A 16699-nucleotide genomic window follows, 5' to 3' on the forward strand; every position below is an offset into this window, starting at 1 on the left:
CTTGCTCAAGAGCACCTGGCATTACCAAGGAGGTGAAGTGGAATCACTCCAGCTACCAATCCACACTCCGTACTTTGGTCCATACAGGGACTGGCCACCCCCTGGTTCCCAACCCAACTCCCTACGGAGTGAGCTACTGCCCCCCCACTCATATCAAAAGTGTATGTCTGGGCAGCTGCTCTGGTTTTAATAATGGAGAAAGTAAATCTAGTCTACTTTAAACCTTGGTTGTATCTTTAGTTGAATACAATTGAAAATCTTGATCTAAAGGATTAATTACATTGTGCTGTAATAGAATAAAAGGGCCTCTAAGGCTTTAGTGTGAGCGGCGCCGGCCGCTACAACTGCACAGCTCGTTACAATTACATGTGTGCTGTAATCCTGGACTCTGAAATGTAATGTGCTGTCTCTTTGGAATTATTGTACAGAATTATGAACTGAGCTATTTGGGTCTGGTATCAATCTGTTCTTAAATATTGACTTCTTTGGAAATATGGTTACATTGTTGTGACAGTAAAGCAGATATCGTGTTCTGTAGATTTTGTACCCGGCAACAGCCAAGGCCTAGACTGGGTAAACCCCGCCCACTCTGCCGACGATTTGATTTCCCCCGGCAGCCCGGTCTGGCAACCTGCACGTTTAATTCTCCCGCTTCAGTTTACAATTTTGCGGGAACCGATCACAAACTGGCTTATCCACCTGGGGCGCTACTGCCTCATGCCAATGCTTAATCTCAAATCTATTGAGCTTGGCTTCGTCTGGTGATAGCCAGACTAACCAAGGCCCTTATCTGAGACAAAACCACCGCATAATGTATTGAATAAATACAAAAGGGTTCACAATAGAGTGAAACCAACCCCGCCCCACGGAGCGGCTATCAGTTTGATCTGATCACATGTTGTGTAAACTGATATCTGAGGCGTTGGCTCTGCATCACCTGTGTCCCTAGAAGGACATGTGTTGACATTATTGTGGATAACTCAAAACAATGATGATCAAATTGAACTTCAAGTTGTTGGTTAGCTAGAAAAGGCCACACTGGAATAATTGCTTTTTAAAATCCTGAAGTACAAGGCCATAAATGGCATAAAACCAAAGCGAACATGACAGATGAGCGGGGGTAATCTGCAGGGCATTCTTCAAAATAAAATGCACCAGATTTTAGCTGTTCTCCTTTTATCTTGAAAAATTCTTTTGGCGGTATGATTGTTAAAAACCTTAAGCATAGAAAGTATGGTCTTTCCCCCTTCAGCTACAGCTGATAGTGGGATAACACCTTCTGTGATCCACACCAGAGCAGAGCATTATTCAGGTTGAGAATGAGCTAGCTCCCCTGGGACGCCTCCAGCACGCCAGACAGACTTTTAATCTGGACAAAAGGTTAGTTGTCCTCCATATGGCAACACATTACAACACCACATCAGTTTAAAGCAAAGTATATCTTGTTGCCAGTTCTGAGGGAATGTGTGTGTCGAATGCCCTCAATCTGCAACAGAGGGACATGCGAGGAAGTTAACGTTTTAACTTCCCTTTGGGATTGTGCCTGCTTGCACACATGCAGGTCTTTGTGTGTATTATCTGAACACTTTTCAATTTGGTTTATTTCTTCTGTGCTGACCAGGAGCTCGTGCCGTGTTTATATTGTCTCACAAAGATGTTACAGATTAACATTCCATACACTGGTTACAACACACAGGAAAATACCACACTCTCAGCAGGTAACCGTAATTTGTGAAACCATGCGCTAGGGTTTCAGGAGCTTGCAGACGCCACTTATGGCACCTTTTGAACACTGATTGTATATTATTTTGTTGACTAAAGTCCCAGTTACTGTCTCTGGTGACTATGAAGAGCAAATGTTTTCCGTCTCCTGTTTGCTTACTCATAAATCTTGACAAAGGCTAGGCCCTCGTCTTCACAAACACACACTGTCTATCCACATGCTTCTGCATTCCTGTCTGTGTTGGCCCAGTGCACTGCTGTTTCACACTGTAGGAGATCACAGATGTCTCCAAAAACTCGGCCTTTACCACCGCCGCCTCCCTACTCTTCTCAAACAACCACAGATTTTGTGGTAAAGTGTCATTAGACCCAAAAAGGCATGAGATAAGATAGGAGTTAGCTTATATTGAAAAGACTAATGCCATAGCTATTTTTTTTCATTTTCTGCCCCACTTGTAAACAAATAACTGGAATTGGACAAAACATTTCCCCTGTCAGCGCACAATGCTTTCTAATACAGCACCACCACCGCTAACCATGACTACAGTTACTGCAGATTTGGACACCTCTCTAACAGAGTGTTATAAAAACTATGCTTCTCAAAGGTGTATCAATGATAGCTTGTGCTTGGAGCTGACTTCTCAAGTTTGCACCAGGCATGGAAGTCTGTAGCTGACAAAGAATAGCCTCCTCATTCATTTCAGCGGGGCCACAGCATTTGTTATGGCTCATTTCTTGTCAGACGTGGCATTTTAGTGTCCTTAAGCTCATCGTTTGGGCCTGCAACTTTACTCTCTTGTTCTCACTGCTCTCATTTTCCCTGTTTCCGGGTCGAGAAGGCAGCTTTATCAGTAGAACAAGCAGTGATAAACCCTCTGTGCTCTATACCTGCCCAGCACTAAATGGTGAACAGAAAAATTTAGCAACTATCGGGTTTAGGTACTGGAGCATTTAACAGCTAAAGAAATATATTTTCTCAAGAAGTTGATGGAGGCCACAATAGAGACAAAACACAAACACCAAATGCATGCTAATGCTGCTCTGTGTCTGCTGGATGTGTGAATAGACATTTGATAATAATAATGATAATAATAATACATTTTATTTAACAGCGCCTTTCTGAACACTCAAGGTCGCTTTACATACAATAAAAAACAAATACAGGGAACAGAAAAGTGTAAGCAGTTATAACAAAACAAAAACAGTGTATTTACAGATAAGCAAGCTGGAACACATGGGTTTTTAGTCTAGTTTTGAACAGGGGGAGAGAGTTGATATTGCGGAGGTCAGTTGGGAGTGAGTTCCAGAGCTGGGGAGCAGAGCGGCTGAAGGCTCTGTTCCCCACGGTGACAAGTCGAGCTGGGGGGGACAGTGAGGTGGATGGAGGAGGAAGATCTGAGGGAGCGGGAGGGGACGGCGATGTGAAGGAGTTCAGATAGATAAGGAGGAGCAAGGTTATGGATGGCAACGTGTCAGATATGTTTTCTGCTTGTTCCACCCAAAAATGAATGAATGTTGCTGAAACGCAGCTATTTTCAGCCTGCTCAGGCTGACATAGTGGTTAGCATTGCCTCACAGCTATAGGCCTTGTATGTGGAGTTTGCAAGAAATGCAGGGTGAGTTAATTGGAAAATGTGAAGATGTGAATGTGTTTGTCTATTTGGTTTAGCATTGTGATAGACTGGCAAACTGTCCTCTTGCCCAATGCATGCTGGGATGGGCTTCAGTCCCTTGTCAACCCTTGATAAGAAAAGTAGGTTTGAAGGTTGACTCTCCAGGTACTTGCATTGTGATGAATACATGGAAAATAGAAGTCATTGAAGGCATCTGTATTTGTTCATATTTGGATCAGTTCATTCTTTGGCATCACGTTCACCAAATAGCTTACAGATAAATTCGTTTTTCTGTCTATTCAGCTCCAGTACAGCTAAACAGCTGAAGTAATCCAAAACTAGAACTTAATCTTCCTTGTCTGCTACAAGTGTGAAGTTGAACGGGAGAATTTAACCCATCAGTGTCCTAATCTTTTCCCTCTCCAGACAGGAATGAAGCTTTAACTGTCAGTAAGATTATGGGTGTCTGCCAACGGAACTGTAGTCATGGTAGCACTAACACGATGCTTGTGGTTGGCATGGAGACGCCATCCCTCGAGGAGAGCATTGTTAGCTGTTGCATTCTCTGGTGTTTTCTGGTGTCATGAAAATACTTGCATAAAATAGAGACAATGGAAAAGCCTTGTCATTTGACCAAGTATTTCATTTGGTGAGATGCATCCGTTGAGGTTGGAAATCCACATTCTGATCAGCCAAACATCTTACATCATTTCTTACAGTTATAGCAACACTTAGTAGTAAAAAAGTCAGGGCAAACACACAAAATAATAAATCTGTTCCATAACAAGAGAGCTGAAAATGTTCTAAATTTAATAAATGTCACAATCAGAAACACAAAGCCTTAGGATCCGAAGAGATATCAGGACATCACAACTCTTGTCTCACAAATCTTAAAGCAATAAGTTATACAAAAGAATTATGATGTCACAGCTAACAGCTACACTTTTTTCACTTCATGTGTAATGACATAAGATTTTTTTTTTTTCTCTTTACATTGTGAGGCTGGCTGAGTTGTAACAGATAAAATGAATCCCTTTGCAGATGAACGTTGTGAGATACTCAGAGGACTATTAGTTGGAGGGATTATATGTTCCTTCAAGACCAGTGCTGAGCATATCCCTTTTAATAAACCAACACATCTAGATAGGAACATGTCTGACAGGAGCATGGATTTATAGCCATGTGTGTGAGAGTAAAGTATATAAGCGTTTTAGATCATATTCTGTGTGCATACTAAAAAAACATCTGTTGAACATATCTTTGTATGGCTTCAATTAAGAGCTTCAATCCAAAGCTATTGGAAGCTTCATGTCTTATTTCTGTGAGTTTTCAGTTCCAGCTATGGTTAAAGGTCCCATGACATGGTGCTCTTTGGATGCTTTCATATAGAAAGCTTTAGTGGTCCCCTAATACCATATCTGAAGACTCTTTCCCAAAATTCAGGCTTTGTGCAGAATTACAGCCAATAGAGCCAGTCCCACAATGAGCGACTGTAGCTTCTTTTTTTTGGGGGGGGGGGGGCCTTGAACAACTGCCACTTTGCTTGTCTGAAAGCCATGATGTCGCTCTCTCTCATGGGTGGGTATATTTTCTGAGCAGTTAAAGCAGAGAAAGGGGAGGTAACTTTACCCCTTATGACTTCATAAGGATCAAGATTCCAGATCAGTCCGTCCGAGCTTTCATTTTCTCAAAGGTAGAGCAGGATACCCAGGGCTCGGTTTACACCTATCCCCTTTTCTATCAACTGGAGGACCACAGCCAGGGACGGACCTTAAAAAAACAAAAAAGCAGTAGATGTGCACAAAGTAATATTGAGCGTGCAGAGGAAGTCACCGACTCACAGGTGTCTGTTTTGAACGTTCCTCATCCCTAAAGAAACAAAAAAATATCAAAAGAATTGAAATATTTGTTTCCGTGTCCCATTAGCCTGAAAGATAAACGGATAAAAGGATATTTGAGATGGTTATAAAGCAATTGGGAGCGCATTCCAGCTCAGGACATAAACTCGTAATCTGTTTTTTCTGTGTATCTGATTGGCTGATGTAAACCTATTACTGTTAGCTTACTCAGCAGTGGGTTTTCTTTCGTATGTTTGTGTATCTTTGAGGCTTTTAAGGCTTTCACATTAAACACCGGCAGATAATAGCAGAGTCCTTTTCACCCTCATGCATTCTTGAAGCTGACACACTTTTTCTTCTCTTCTCCTCTAAAGCCTCCTTTTTCTCTATTTTCAGGTTTTCAGATCACATCGTCTGTCTTTTTTCTTCTTTACCATGTCAGTATTTACATTTAACTGCCTTGTCATAGTAGTCTAAAGGCCCAGTTGTTTAATTAATGGAATAACCACAATTATTAACGTCACTCTTGGGGTTCTTTTTTGGTTGTTGGCATTTTTTATTTACTTTTTTTGAGAGATCAACAAAGAAAAAACGTCTCATTGGTTCACTGTAGTGCTTGACTCAGACGTCAGCAGCCCCTTCACACACTCACAATCTCACACACACACAGTGTGTGTGTGTGTGTGTGTGTGTGTGTGTGGGTGTATTGTAGTGTTTTGTGGTGACAAACCTCATTTGTCCTCAGTTGAAAAATGTTTCTGTTTACTAGTCTGTCCAATGTGAATAACATCCACTAATCCTACTCAGTCACGTTAGTTCTTCCTGTGTTTGAAGTATTTGAACCAAATTTACAGAATGGTTTCTTTTACAGTACAGAGAGCACAGATGAGTCATTCTGATTAAGCAAATCCGAATACTGCACCAGTATCTGGACATTAAAGCAGTTTAAGGGTTTCAGACTTTCCGTATTTTAGTAGGATAATGCATCTGGCAGTTTCAGTCACTTGGTTCACCAAACCATAGCACATTATCTTGGATTTGAAAGCACCGTGCCATTACCTGCACAATTGTTTTCCTTTGTATTTTTGCAAGACAGAATTTGAGCCCATTCCCAAGTCTTTAAGGCCAAATGGGTGTTGTGTGTTTTGTGGTTTGCATTGCAGCAGGGAAATCATTTCATACTAGTGATTGTGATTTTACATACAAGCCCTACTACCAGAGGGTTGTGTAGCAATACGCAATCAATGTTTATCATAATTGTAGATTGTATTCAACTTAACCTCTAAAGGGAAAGTACAATTTTCAGGGCATTTTCAGACTTTATTTTGATAGGACAGCAGAAGACATGAAAGGGAAGAGTCGGGGAATGACACGCAGAAAAGGGACGCACGTTGGAGTCGAACTCTGGCCCGCTGCGTCAAGGAGTAACCATCTATATATGGGCGGCCGCTCTACCTGGGTGCCCAAGATCATCAGATTATTCCAATGAATCATGAAGTCATGCTGCATATGGCTTCCTATTTTAAAGAGACCCATTACAACACAATCTCCATACTACCACCTGTCAGCCAATATTATGTTATGTTGATTGATTACACACACACACACACACACACACACACACACACACACACACACACACACACACACACACACACACACACACACACACACACACACACACACACACAAAACAGAGGTCAGCTGATTTACACAAACTAGCCTAAACTAAAGAGTCTCCACTTCAGTTTAATAGTGCCTCCTGTTTAGGATTAAACAGGAAGATTGATTTTATTAGCTGTAGCTGGAAACCATGGTTCCAGATGAGAATGAGTTAAAATTAGACACACTGCTGACAACCGCTGTGTGCTAATGTTTGGATCGTAGAAGAATCTGCAGTCAGTGGAGAAAAATTCAGCTAGCTTTGCATAAGAGGAGCTCAGCTACAGGAAATTGGGAAATGTCATCAACACTAATGCATAAATCCAAGCAGCAATACATGCTGTAAACAAATACACATCTTAAAGAGGGACTTCCTTTCTCAATGTTATGATTGTGTGAAATGGATAGAAGGAAGATGAAGATGGAGAGGAGAAGTGCTGCACTTCCTGAAATCGTCTCGCAGTGACCTCGGGCTGTGGGAATGGGGAATTTGACAGATGCCTGAGTTCACTTCCCCAGAGGGTTGTGGCCATAATTAATCTTGACTATCCTCATTCTTTTTCTGTCTCTCTCTCTTATACACGCACGTGCACGCACACACACATTAAGCTAGACAGGGAATCTGCAGATCTTGAAAAAAGTCCTTAATATTTTCTCTTCCCATGCGTAGGCAGCAGAATGTTTCTAAAATATTTTTGTTCCCCTATTGTAGGCTGTCGGGTGACATTACACATTATAAGTGGGAATCTTGCAACAGTGGATTTCATGTGCAGGAGGCTTTTTAATCCAGTGTCCATCTGAAAGCTCATTGTGTCATTATGCGCAAGTGTCGATTTTGGCAAAAACTTTAATGTTTTATCATTTTTTAATTGGTTAATCCATCCATTTTTACTGCCCCCTTTGCAAGTCCAAGTTACCTTAATTTAATTAATTGAATAATTTTGAACTGCTATTTCAAACTGCTGGAAAGTAATGATAAAAAAAGTGATACAATAATAAATAATTCTAGGCAATATTGTTCTCACTAGTTTTTCGACATACTTTCATACTTTGGTAGGTATGAACATGAAATGGGCATCAAATAGGCCTTCTATGTGGTTTTAAAAAGGTCTTAAATTTAACTTGGTGAAATCTGCAGAAACCCCTACAAACTGTTGTCCTTTCCTTTTCTTTCCTCTCTCACTCCTTCCCAAACCCCCACAGATTATTAATATGTAGCTAGCACAGACCCATGAAGCTGTCACATGGGAAATAGTTCAATCCCTTCCTTGGCCACCACAGCCATAAACATACGGTAGCCAGTCTGGTTGGCAAGATAAACAAATCTGGTGACTTTCCAGACCACTGGCCATGTAGCGTATAGCATTTATTAACTCAGTGAAAAGAGGCAGAAAGCCTATAGTGGGAAACAGGGATTGGTTTGTAGAATATTGGGTGGAAGAGCACATCAAGCTTTCTTTGGGATGAGATTTTTCATTAGCTGATTCTCTCTCTCTAACAAACTCTCTCACACACACACACCTCATGTGGAAAACAGAATACATGAATCTAGGTCACCGCCACAGACTGTAGTCCACACGCCTCCTTGCTGCTGGATCAGACTATAAGTGCTGTTCATGCTTTCCCAGACTTCTGCCAAAAATTACCTACAAAATCCAGGGCGGCATGAACTCACGGATACAGTTAATGGATAAAACCTGTACGCTGTAGCGGATACATTAAAGACACTACCACTAGCTTGTCCAAAGTCAAACTAGTCCTGCTAGCTAGCTCGTCCACATGACTAAAATCAATCGTCTTCCTTAAATCGAGCTCAGTTTGGCTGAGACTGAGACAGACTCACTAATCTGATGAGAAATGCAGCGTGGCCACATGCCATTAGGCTGCCATGTTCTTTACTTGGATATTGACGTCATGTTCATGTGGTTACAACTGAATCACACTGAACCTAGACGTTTGGTATGCAATGAAAAAGTAATTGTGTGGTCTGTTCACTGCTCTACCTATGAAGTGTACAGCTTGACAGTAGTTAATTTCTTGGGAAAAAGTTACAATGTTAGTCTTTACTGCTGATTACCATGGAGGAGATGATGGTATAACATTTCTGTTGCAGTGTTTTTCATAAAGCTACATAAAGCAGTTTTTAAATAACTTTAGTAATACAGACTCACCCAAAGAGCAATACATACGGTTTTTAACTATAGTTGACTTTTTTATACAACATTTGTAATAGAGTATTTAAAAAAAAATCATTTTCATTGAATCTATACATCAGCTTATCATTGCTCAAATTAGGTGACGGTGACTTTAAAAGGTCGGTCCAACAACAACAACAAAAAACATAATTTCCTACTTAATTACGATGGTCATATCCATTCAGATAATTCTGGTTGTACATGCCCCGTTTATCCACCTGCATGGCTAGATACCATTATGAGATGAATGTCTCAGGTAACCAGAAACTCTGCTGGTTTTGTTTTTGATTGTCCTTTGTATGGTCTGTCACTAGCCTAATATTTCACATTGCCAGACCTTCCTTGACAGTGATGACAATCTTCTTGGGCGGTGCTATCGCCGGATGGAGCCATGGTGCCTCTACAAAATAGCCTTGGGAAGGAATTTGTTTGGTGGAACATTTAAAGTATGTCTAGGTTTTTCTCCCATCCCAGAATGCTGTGTCAACTAGCCAGACCCTCCTTTGCAGTGCTGTGGAGGAAGGTCCGGCAACGCGAGACTACAGTGTACCAATATTGCCACCAGCATTTTTTGTTTAGAATACTAAAGTGTTTTAAAATATTATCACTTTTGATCTTTTCCCAGGTGCCTTTGCCAAGGTGAAGGAGAGCCAGCGGATGAGTGACGAGGGAAAGATGGACCAGGACGAGGCAGACGGCATTAGGAAACGCTGCCGGACGGTTGGGTTCGCCCTCCAGGCAGAGATGAGCCATTTCCATCACCAGCGAGAGGTGGACTTCAAAGACATGATGCAGGCCTACCTCACGGAGCAGATAGCCTTTTACCAACGTGTTGTCCAGCAACTGGAGCGCACCCTGCGCATGTACGACTGTCTGTAAAGGCACCGAACTGCTGCCTTGTTCAAGATGCCATAAAAACACAGACCAGGATGATCCAAGAGTCGACTCTTTTATCATGGCATGTGTCTTGGCGTTTGGTTCAGTTTGAAAAGACTTGCAGATGAATTAAGCAATGGTAACTGGAAAGCCCGTGCAAAGCTTGTCAGTCTTTCACTTTGGATTCAAAGTCACATTTTTTTCAAAAACCTACTGTACCTTTTTATTTCTGAAATACGTATCACATAGGCAATGCCACAGACATAATTTAAGGTATTTGTAACATTAAAATAAGAATATAGGTTTCAGAATCAGAGAAAATCTGTAGTTTGTTCTTCTGTAATATGAAACGGGTTCTGTTTTGAAATTGTCCCCTTCTCTCTAATACATCATGCACTTTGCCTTCTCCTGGGACGGATTCAAGTTGCCTCCAATATGAACATTTTTAGAATAAACCCACAATATTTTGGTTTATCTACCTACATCCCATAAACATTCCAACGATTCTTTAAAACAGCATTTTAGGATTTTTATTGAATTCACTGATTTTTTTCATCAGACCATGAAAAGATAGTATTTCTGGTGGAACAAGTGCACTGAATACTGAAGTGGAATTTCCCCATCATCTTGTTAAGTGCTAATCTTGCTCAGGTGTTCACTGCTTTGAAATTGATATCAGTTTCTCTGGTATCTCTTAGTACAACTCACCGATGTCTATCTTCACCTTGCACCATGTGGAAGATTTACGCATACCATGTAATTCAGCTTTGTAATGTCATTTTCATACAGTGAGTGCCTTTTAAGGAGGCATGGAACATTCTTAACTGGACCATTTGTTTGTAGCATGGCTTGTGTCATATAGGGGAAATTATTTTGAATGACATGCAATTAGGAACAAGTTTGCACATGTTTTTATACACTAGGGGGTCATAGTGTGGAGGGTGTGTTTATGTGTGGGTGAGCGAGTAAAATGAGTCTAGAGAACTACTGTGCTGATCAATTTCCCTTTTTTCACAGTGGAAAATAATAACAACGGATATAGCAGCCAGCTGGTAAATGTAGTGAGATAGTTGAAGTGTATTAACTGGTTGTGTGAGGCGGTACGTTAACATTATTTGTATTAAATCATTTAGCTGACACAAGACCAAATTGTTCCTGTTACTAGAGTTCTGGTTTAATGTAGTCCGAGTAAAAAAAAAAAACAGTACGATTTATTGTTCATATCAAGTATTTTAAAACAACATCTAATGCACAAACAGAACCACATTATTTCATTTAGATTATTTCTATACTGTATCCATCATAACTTAAAAGAAATTGTTCTGACATTTTTTTTAAATTGCATATTCACTTTCTTGAGTCAGATGAGGGGATTTATTACACTGTACAATGTTTGCCAAACTGCTAGTCTTGCTCTGTCCAAAGTTGATGTAATGCTACTTTAAAATGTCATATTTCATTCATTTAATCTGTACAAAAAACAGTAAAACCGTTTTTAAACGGGGGTTATGAATCATGCCAATTAGTCCAGCACATAACCTCCTGTAAAACCACAAATTACCATTCTTATATTTGGTTTATTGCATGGATTAAACAAATGAAACATGACGTGTTAATTGGTGAGCCTTAGGGTGCTTGTTGGCAGATTTAGTGACCTGTGGACAGAGCCAGGCTAGCTGTTTCCAAGCTAAGCTAACAAGCTGCTGGCTAGAGCCTTAACCTCATCCTGCAGACATTGAAGGGGCATCAATCTTCTCATAACTGCTGAAAGCGGATAGGCAGATTTTCCAAAATGTGGAACTCTTCCTTTAATAATATTACATATATCTTATTGCTCTTCTTCCTGCTGTGCTCACAGTGAAGTGTCACTTTTTTACATTTTGTTAGTCACATTTAGTGTGCTAATTTTTCCACACTGCAGATCTCATAAAAGGGCGTATGTATGACACGCCAATTCATATACCATCATTGGCGTGTTATCAAGACGCATACTCGCTTTTCCGCGTGTTTATCAACGGCATTTAGCCTCCATTGACTTACAATACCTTGCAAATGCGTGTGAATTTACGCCGTAGCGAGTAGTAAGAAAGGGCAAAAATCCTTGTAGACATGTTGGTCGAGGTGGTAGATGGGTAAAGCACAGGACTGTCATCCAGGAGACGTTTACGTCACGTCCCACATGTCACGTTTCCTAAACTCAACCATTGGTTTCTTTTTTTACTAAAGCCAAACTCATTCTTCTTTTATTAAATCTAACCGATTCTTGTTTCTTAAACCCAACCACGTTCCATGTTTTCTAAACTCTACCGTCGCTTTCTTCTTGCAATAACACGCCAAGTGGCGTGTATGTTTACGTCCGCCGTATACAGTGTAGACATACACGAGGATAGCTCAAAATGCATGCAGATAACATGCCGCTTGGCTTAAGAAAGTGGCCGTGCATGTTTACCCAAGTCACAATGTCATGTTGCACACTGAATGAGATTTAGGATTAGTCCCTCTTCACTCCTTGAATTAGTGTTTATTACTAAAGAAGAGTTGTTTCAGTAACGTTTCTCATCCCGTTTTACTAGCGTCCGTGACCTAAGAGGTAGTCTACGGAATGTTTTTGTGAGCGTGACACGCTTCTCTCCAAGCAATTTCCAGTGTTTATTCATCAGTTGTGAGGCACCGATTCTTTATTTTGATGGAAGAGGGTTTGATTTTTTAGTGGTATGTTTGGTTGTGGATGAAAAGTGAAAGAAAATGTTATTTAGTGACATCTCTGCCTGGTCAAGTTCCAGAATTTGAGGTTTGAGCCTTATTATGGTTCTCCCTCAACAAAGAAGTGCTGATTCCTTGCAGGTTTCTCAGTAAACAAATGGTGCCTGTGTTTGTGTGTGACTCAGATATGAGTGTCTCAGTTACTGGTACTGTTCAGTCCACATCTGCAGCCTTTAACTATTTGCTGTCTAAATGTGGTGTTGTTTATGTGCATTTTTGAACAAACCTGTGCTGTTCATACTTCAGCACTTTGTTACATTTTTGTCAGCATTCGCACTCATCACAGTTTCTCCTAGACCAAAGAAGTCAAGCCATTTTATTCTAGGCTACCTTTTTTTTTAAACTCTGTTTGGTCGAAGTGAAATTGAATGTGCTCTCTGGTTCTGTAATTGTTCTTCTCTGAGGAAAATGTGAAGAAAGCATTTGGAAGAAGTAAAACGAAAAAAAAAGAAACATTCCAGAAACTGTAAGGGACACCAAAGGCAAAGACAGATTTTGGGCAAAAGTTAGACATGCAAGGTGCAAAAGAAAGAGTGAAAAAAAAACATTTAAAGATGTGCCTGCTGCCACAATCAGGTTTCATAATGACACTTTCCTCTAATGTTCCAAAGCAGCATAAGTTAAATGCAAGGCATTTCACACAGTTGACTGTTTCTCAACATGGATGTGTGACCGCAACTGTGAGTTGCAGGAACTCTATGTTTCATATATTTCAGTCTCTGAAATAACAGATGGTGATTTTTAGTAAGTAATTTGTCAACTGATTTAAGGGAAGGGGACCTAAAAATGTTAATAAAAGTAATGATGGTGATTGCCTACTGTCTTTCTCTTCTTTTTAGAATTTGTAAAGCAACATTGTGAGTTTGTTTCCATGCAGACATTATATCTAGACAACTGAAGTATTTTATTTACAACAACCTATTTAACTCTACTCTCAAGTATAAAAAAAAACACAAACAAGTTACCAAGGAAGCACTGATGAAAAACCGGGACTCTTCAAAAGAAGCATCCGCTTTGACACACACAAACAGTTTGTCCTAACTATAACAAAAACAAGGATAGCCAGGATAGGAGCTGTTATCCAAATCTCAGTGTTCACGTAAACAATCTGACAAAGTGACGTTATACCAAAATACATGAGACAAAATTTTTTTCTATATCTTGTTCTAAGTATGAATAGAGCAGAATTCAGCACATCAAATTAAAAGTTTGGGTTGGAGTAGGCAATCTCTCAGGTCTTATATCAGTATGTCATAACCATGTTTTACTGGTTTTAGCCATGTGACACTGTGGCTGGCATTGGTCTGTCAGGTTCCGACTGAAATATCACTACTTAACATAACTATTGAATGGATTGCCATGACATCATGTACAGACATACCTGTTTCCCACAGGCTAAAGTCTACTGAGGTTTGGGATTTCACTGGCACCGACTTTGCAACAAGTTATATATATATATATATATATATATATATATATATATATATATATATATATATATATATAAACACACACACACATACACACACACCAGTATATCTAGACAACTACTGGGTAGATATTAGATATTCAAACTTTTGTGAACACCATCAGTGAGTTGCTAGCTTGGCTGTAGACTCCTTGTCTTGTTTCTAATGTATTCTTGTTTTGTTCTTTAAACACATGAGACAGACAGCATGTGTGAGGCTGCATCCGCACACACTGCGGCGGTCTATAAACAATCTGACTGAAAACAATAAAAGTCTACTTGTGCTACATTGGGGGATAAATGGGCCATTTACGTGACCCTCCCACTCTTGGAACCCTTTGGCAAATCACCAAATAGATTTTGTTGCCCTTAGGCTGCGTTCTTGGCGTATTGGTATCTTCAGGCAGCGGAAAGTTATGACCAACAAAAACCTGGTCTGAAATCAATAACGTAGCATTTCATTGTGATTTTAACAGCAAATTAGTAAAATGTGCCTAGGCTTCTGAACAGCATGCACACTATGCTTGATACACACACACACACAAACACACACACACACACACACAGGGACGCGCAGCAGCACACAAACATGCAAAAGATTCCAAATATTTGTGAAATAGTATGATGATAGAATCCGTTTGTGCGCTTTCACTTCACAAATGAGCAGATTAGTTTCTTCTCTGGAAAATCTCTCCTTCCTGTTTAGCAAATCTGTCGTCATAACAACACGCCTGGCTTTTAAAGGGAATGGGACATGACACTAATTAGTTTATTGCATGTTACGCCCAAAACACAGCTATGATTAATGAAGACACTAGATACAACCTTTTTGGAACCATAAACCTGGTGCACGGAACCTTTTTTCTGCCGGTAAACTGACTCATACACGCCCTAAACACACCTGCACCAGGCGCGTTACGCCGTGCGCTTAGATTGTTAAAATAGGGTCCTACATACTCTTTAGCTGTATGGATGTGGAGGAAAACCCTCCAAGAAGGAGTCAACACCCATTCTGGTGTTAACTTTAGTTGTGGCTGTCCTGCTGGGTTAGTTCTTGGAGACAGCTGATGAATGCCAAACTGTAACCCAGAACAATATGTTAAAGTGAACCCCCGGCTTTTCCCTTCAATGTGTTCCAGATGTTTTGGAAGCAAACATTTCATTTGGACTGCTCAAATCAGCAGCTCTGTTGTTAAAGTGCATGAGGTGTTGGCATGTCTCTTAATTATATTGAGCTCCCTCTTCTGTTTTAACCCTGACAACAGGTGTGTTAACAACACTTTAACTTTATAGAAGGCCTAAAAGTTCCTCCCTGTCGTGTTGATACTTTTTTTCTATTTAAATCACTTGTCCGCCTTTAATGGACAGGGCAAGTAGGTGAGAAAGGGGGGGAAGACATGCAGAAAATTGGTACAGGTTGGACTCAAACCCTGGACCTCTGCATTGAGGCACAATCTCTATGTAAATGTGCACCCGCTCTACCAACTGAGTCAACCCAGCCACATTGTGTTAATATTTAGTAGTGCTAAAGTATCACAGTTGCTTCACTGTTTGTCAAGAGGCAAGTATTAGATTATGTTACAGATGCACTTCATGACTTCCAAACTTAAAAAAGAAAATCCAGATGATTCTATTTGAACCAAATGCCTGGGTCTGATGGTAATATTTTAGGCTCTTTCAGGTTTTGGTATGCAACTGGAGCGGCAGACTGATGTCACCTTCATGATATTTGCCATGAGGACACATCGTCAAGTTTACTTAGAAACCCAAGACGGAAGATTGAAAATCTAAAATTCAAGTATAAATTATCACACTAATTAGATTGGCGGAAGCTTCTTTAAACAGCATTTCAAGTATTTCTAATTAAGTTTGTCTGCCACACACTTATATGATGTACACCACAGTGTTAGTGAAGCAAAAAGGCCTCAATGGCAGTAAAGGACACCTTGGAAAAAGTCCCAAAACCTTGAGGTACTGCCAGAGTAATGCTTACAGTGCACTTCTCCACAGCAACCCAATTGGTGTGAGCGAGGAAGTGGGGTAGATGAAAACGAGTCAATTTGTCCTCCTTTCAGGCTTTTTCCATTAGAAACAGCTGAAGCCTTGGGTGAGCTAACTACCTCTTTTTGAGAAGGGAACAGTTGTTGAAATGGCTCCAGTGTGGTGCGAAAATTGTAATATAAAAAAAACCCTCTAAATGTCTGCTCATGCCTGGGTGTCATGTTGCAAGTCAGATGTACATTACTTAACACATTCTTAACTTTTTCTCCATGCGCTAAGCGTCTAAAGCAACTCACCTGGCTCGTCTAAAGGGAAAAGTGTGGATTTCTATCTGGTCTGCAGTGCTGCTGCAAGGGCACATGGTAAAGGCGTTATGGCCCAAAGTGCCAGCAGATGTCTATAAAAGAAAAGAAAAAAAAACAAGATGCCGAGTAAAGGAAAGAAGCAGTTTCATGTCTGCATTGCCTGGGGAGGAAAAGTGCGCCTCCAACCTGTCGACAGGATACCTCAGAGGACAGGACGTACCCAGAGTCCTCATTTGTTTTCCTTTATGAAAAATCA

At 40.4% G+C, this 16699-nt stretch overlaps 1 protein-coding gene and 1 long non-coding RNA gene across 2 annotated transcripts in view; one reads left to right on the forward strand and one right to left on the reverse strand.

The window, feature by feature from the left end:
* Window positions 1–11096, forward strand: part of snx33 (sorting nexin 33) — an 18370-nt gene extending 7274 nt beyond the window's left edge. The window contains exon 2 of the mRNA XM_034879505.1: window positions 9656–11096. Coding sequence (XP_034735396.1) covers window positions 9656–9909 — 254 coding nt within the window. The 3' untranslated portion in view covers window positions 9910–11096. The remainder of the gene's footprint in view (window positions 1–9655) is intronic.
* Window positions 4571–5182, reverse strand: LOC117949340. The gene is made up of 3 exons (XR_004657677.1): window positions 5117–5182; window positions 4868–4872; window positions 4571–4674 (listed from the first exon to the last, which is right to left on the reverse strand). It is a non-coding gene; the product is annotated as an uncharacterized LOC117949340 (long non-coding RNA).
* Window positions 11097–16699: the final 5603 nt, after the last annotated feature.

This window comes from Etheostoma cragini, chromosome 8 (assembly GCF_013103735.1).
Source record: "Etheostoma cragini isolate CJK2018 chromosome 8, CSU_Ecrag_1.0, whole genome shotgun sequence".
Lineage (NCBI taxonomy): Eukaryota > Metazoa > Chordata > Actinopteri > Perciformes > Percidae > Etheostoma > Etheostoma cragini.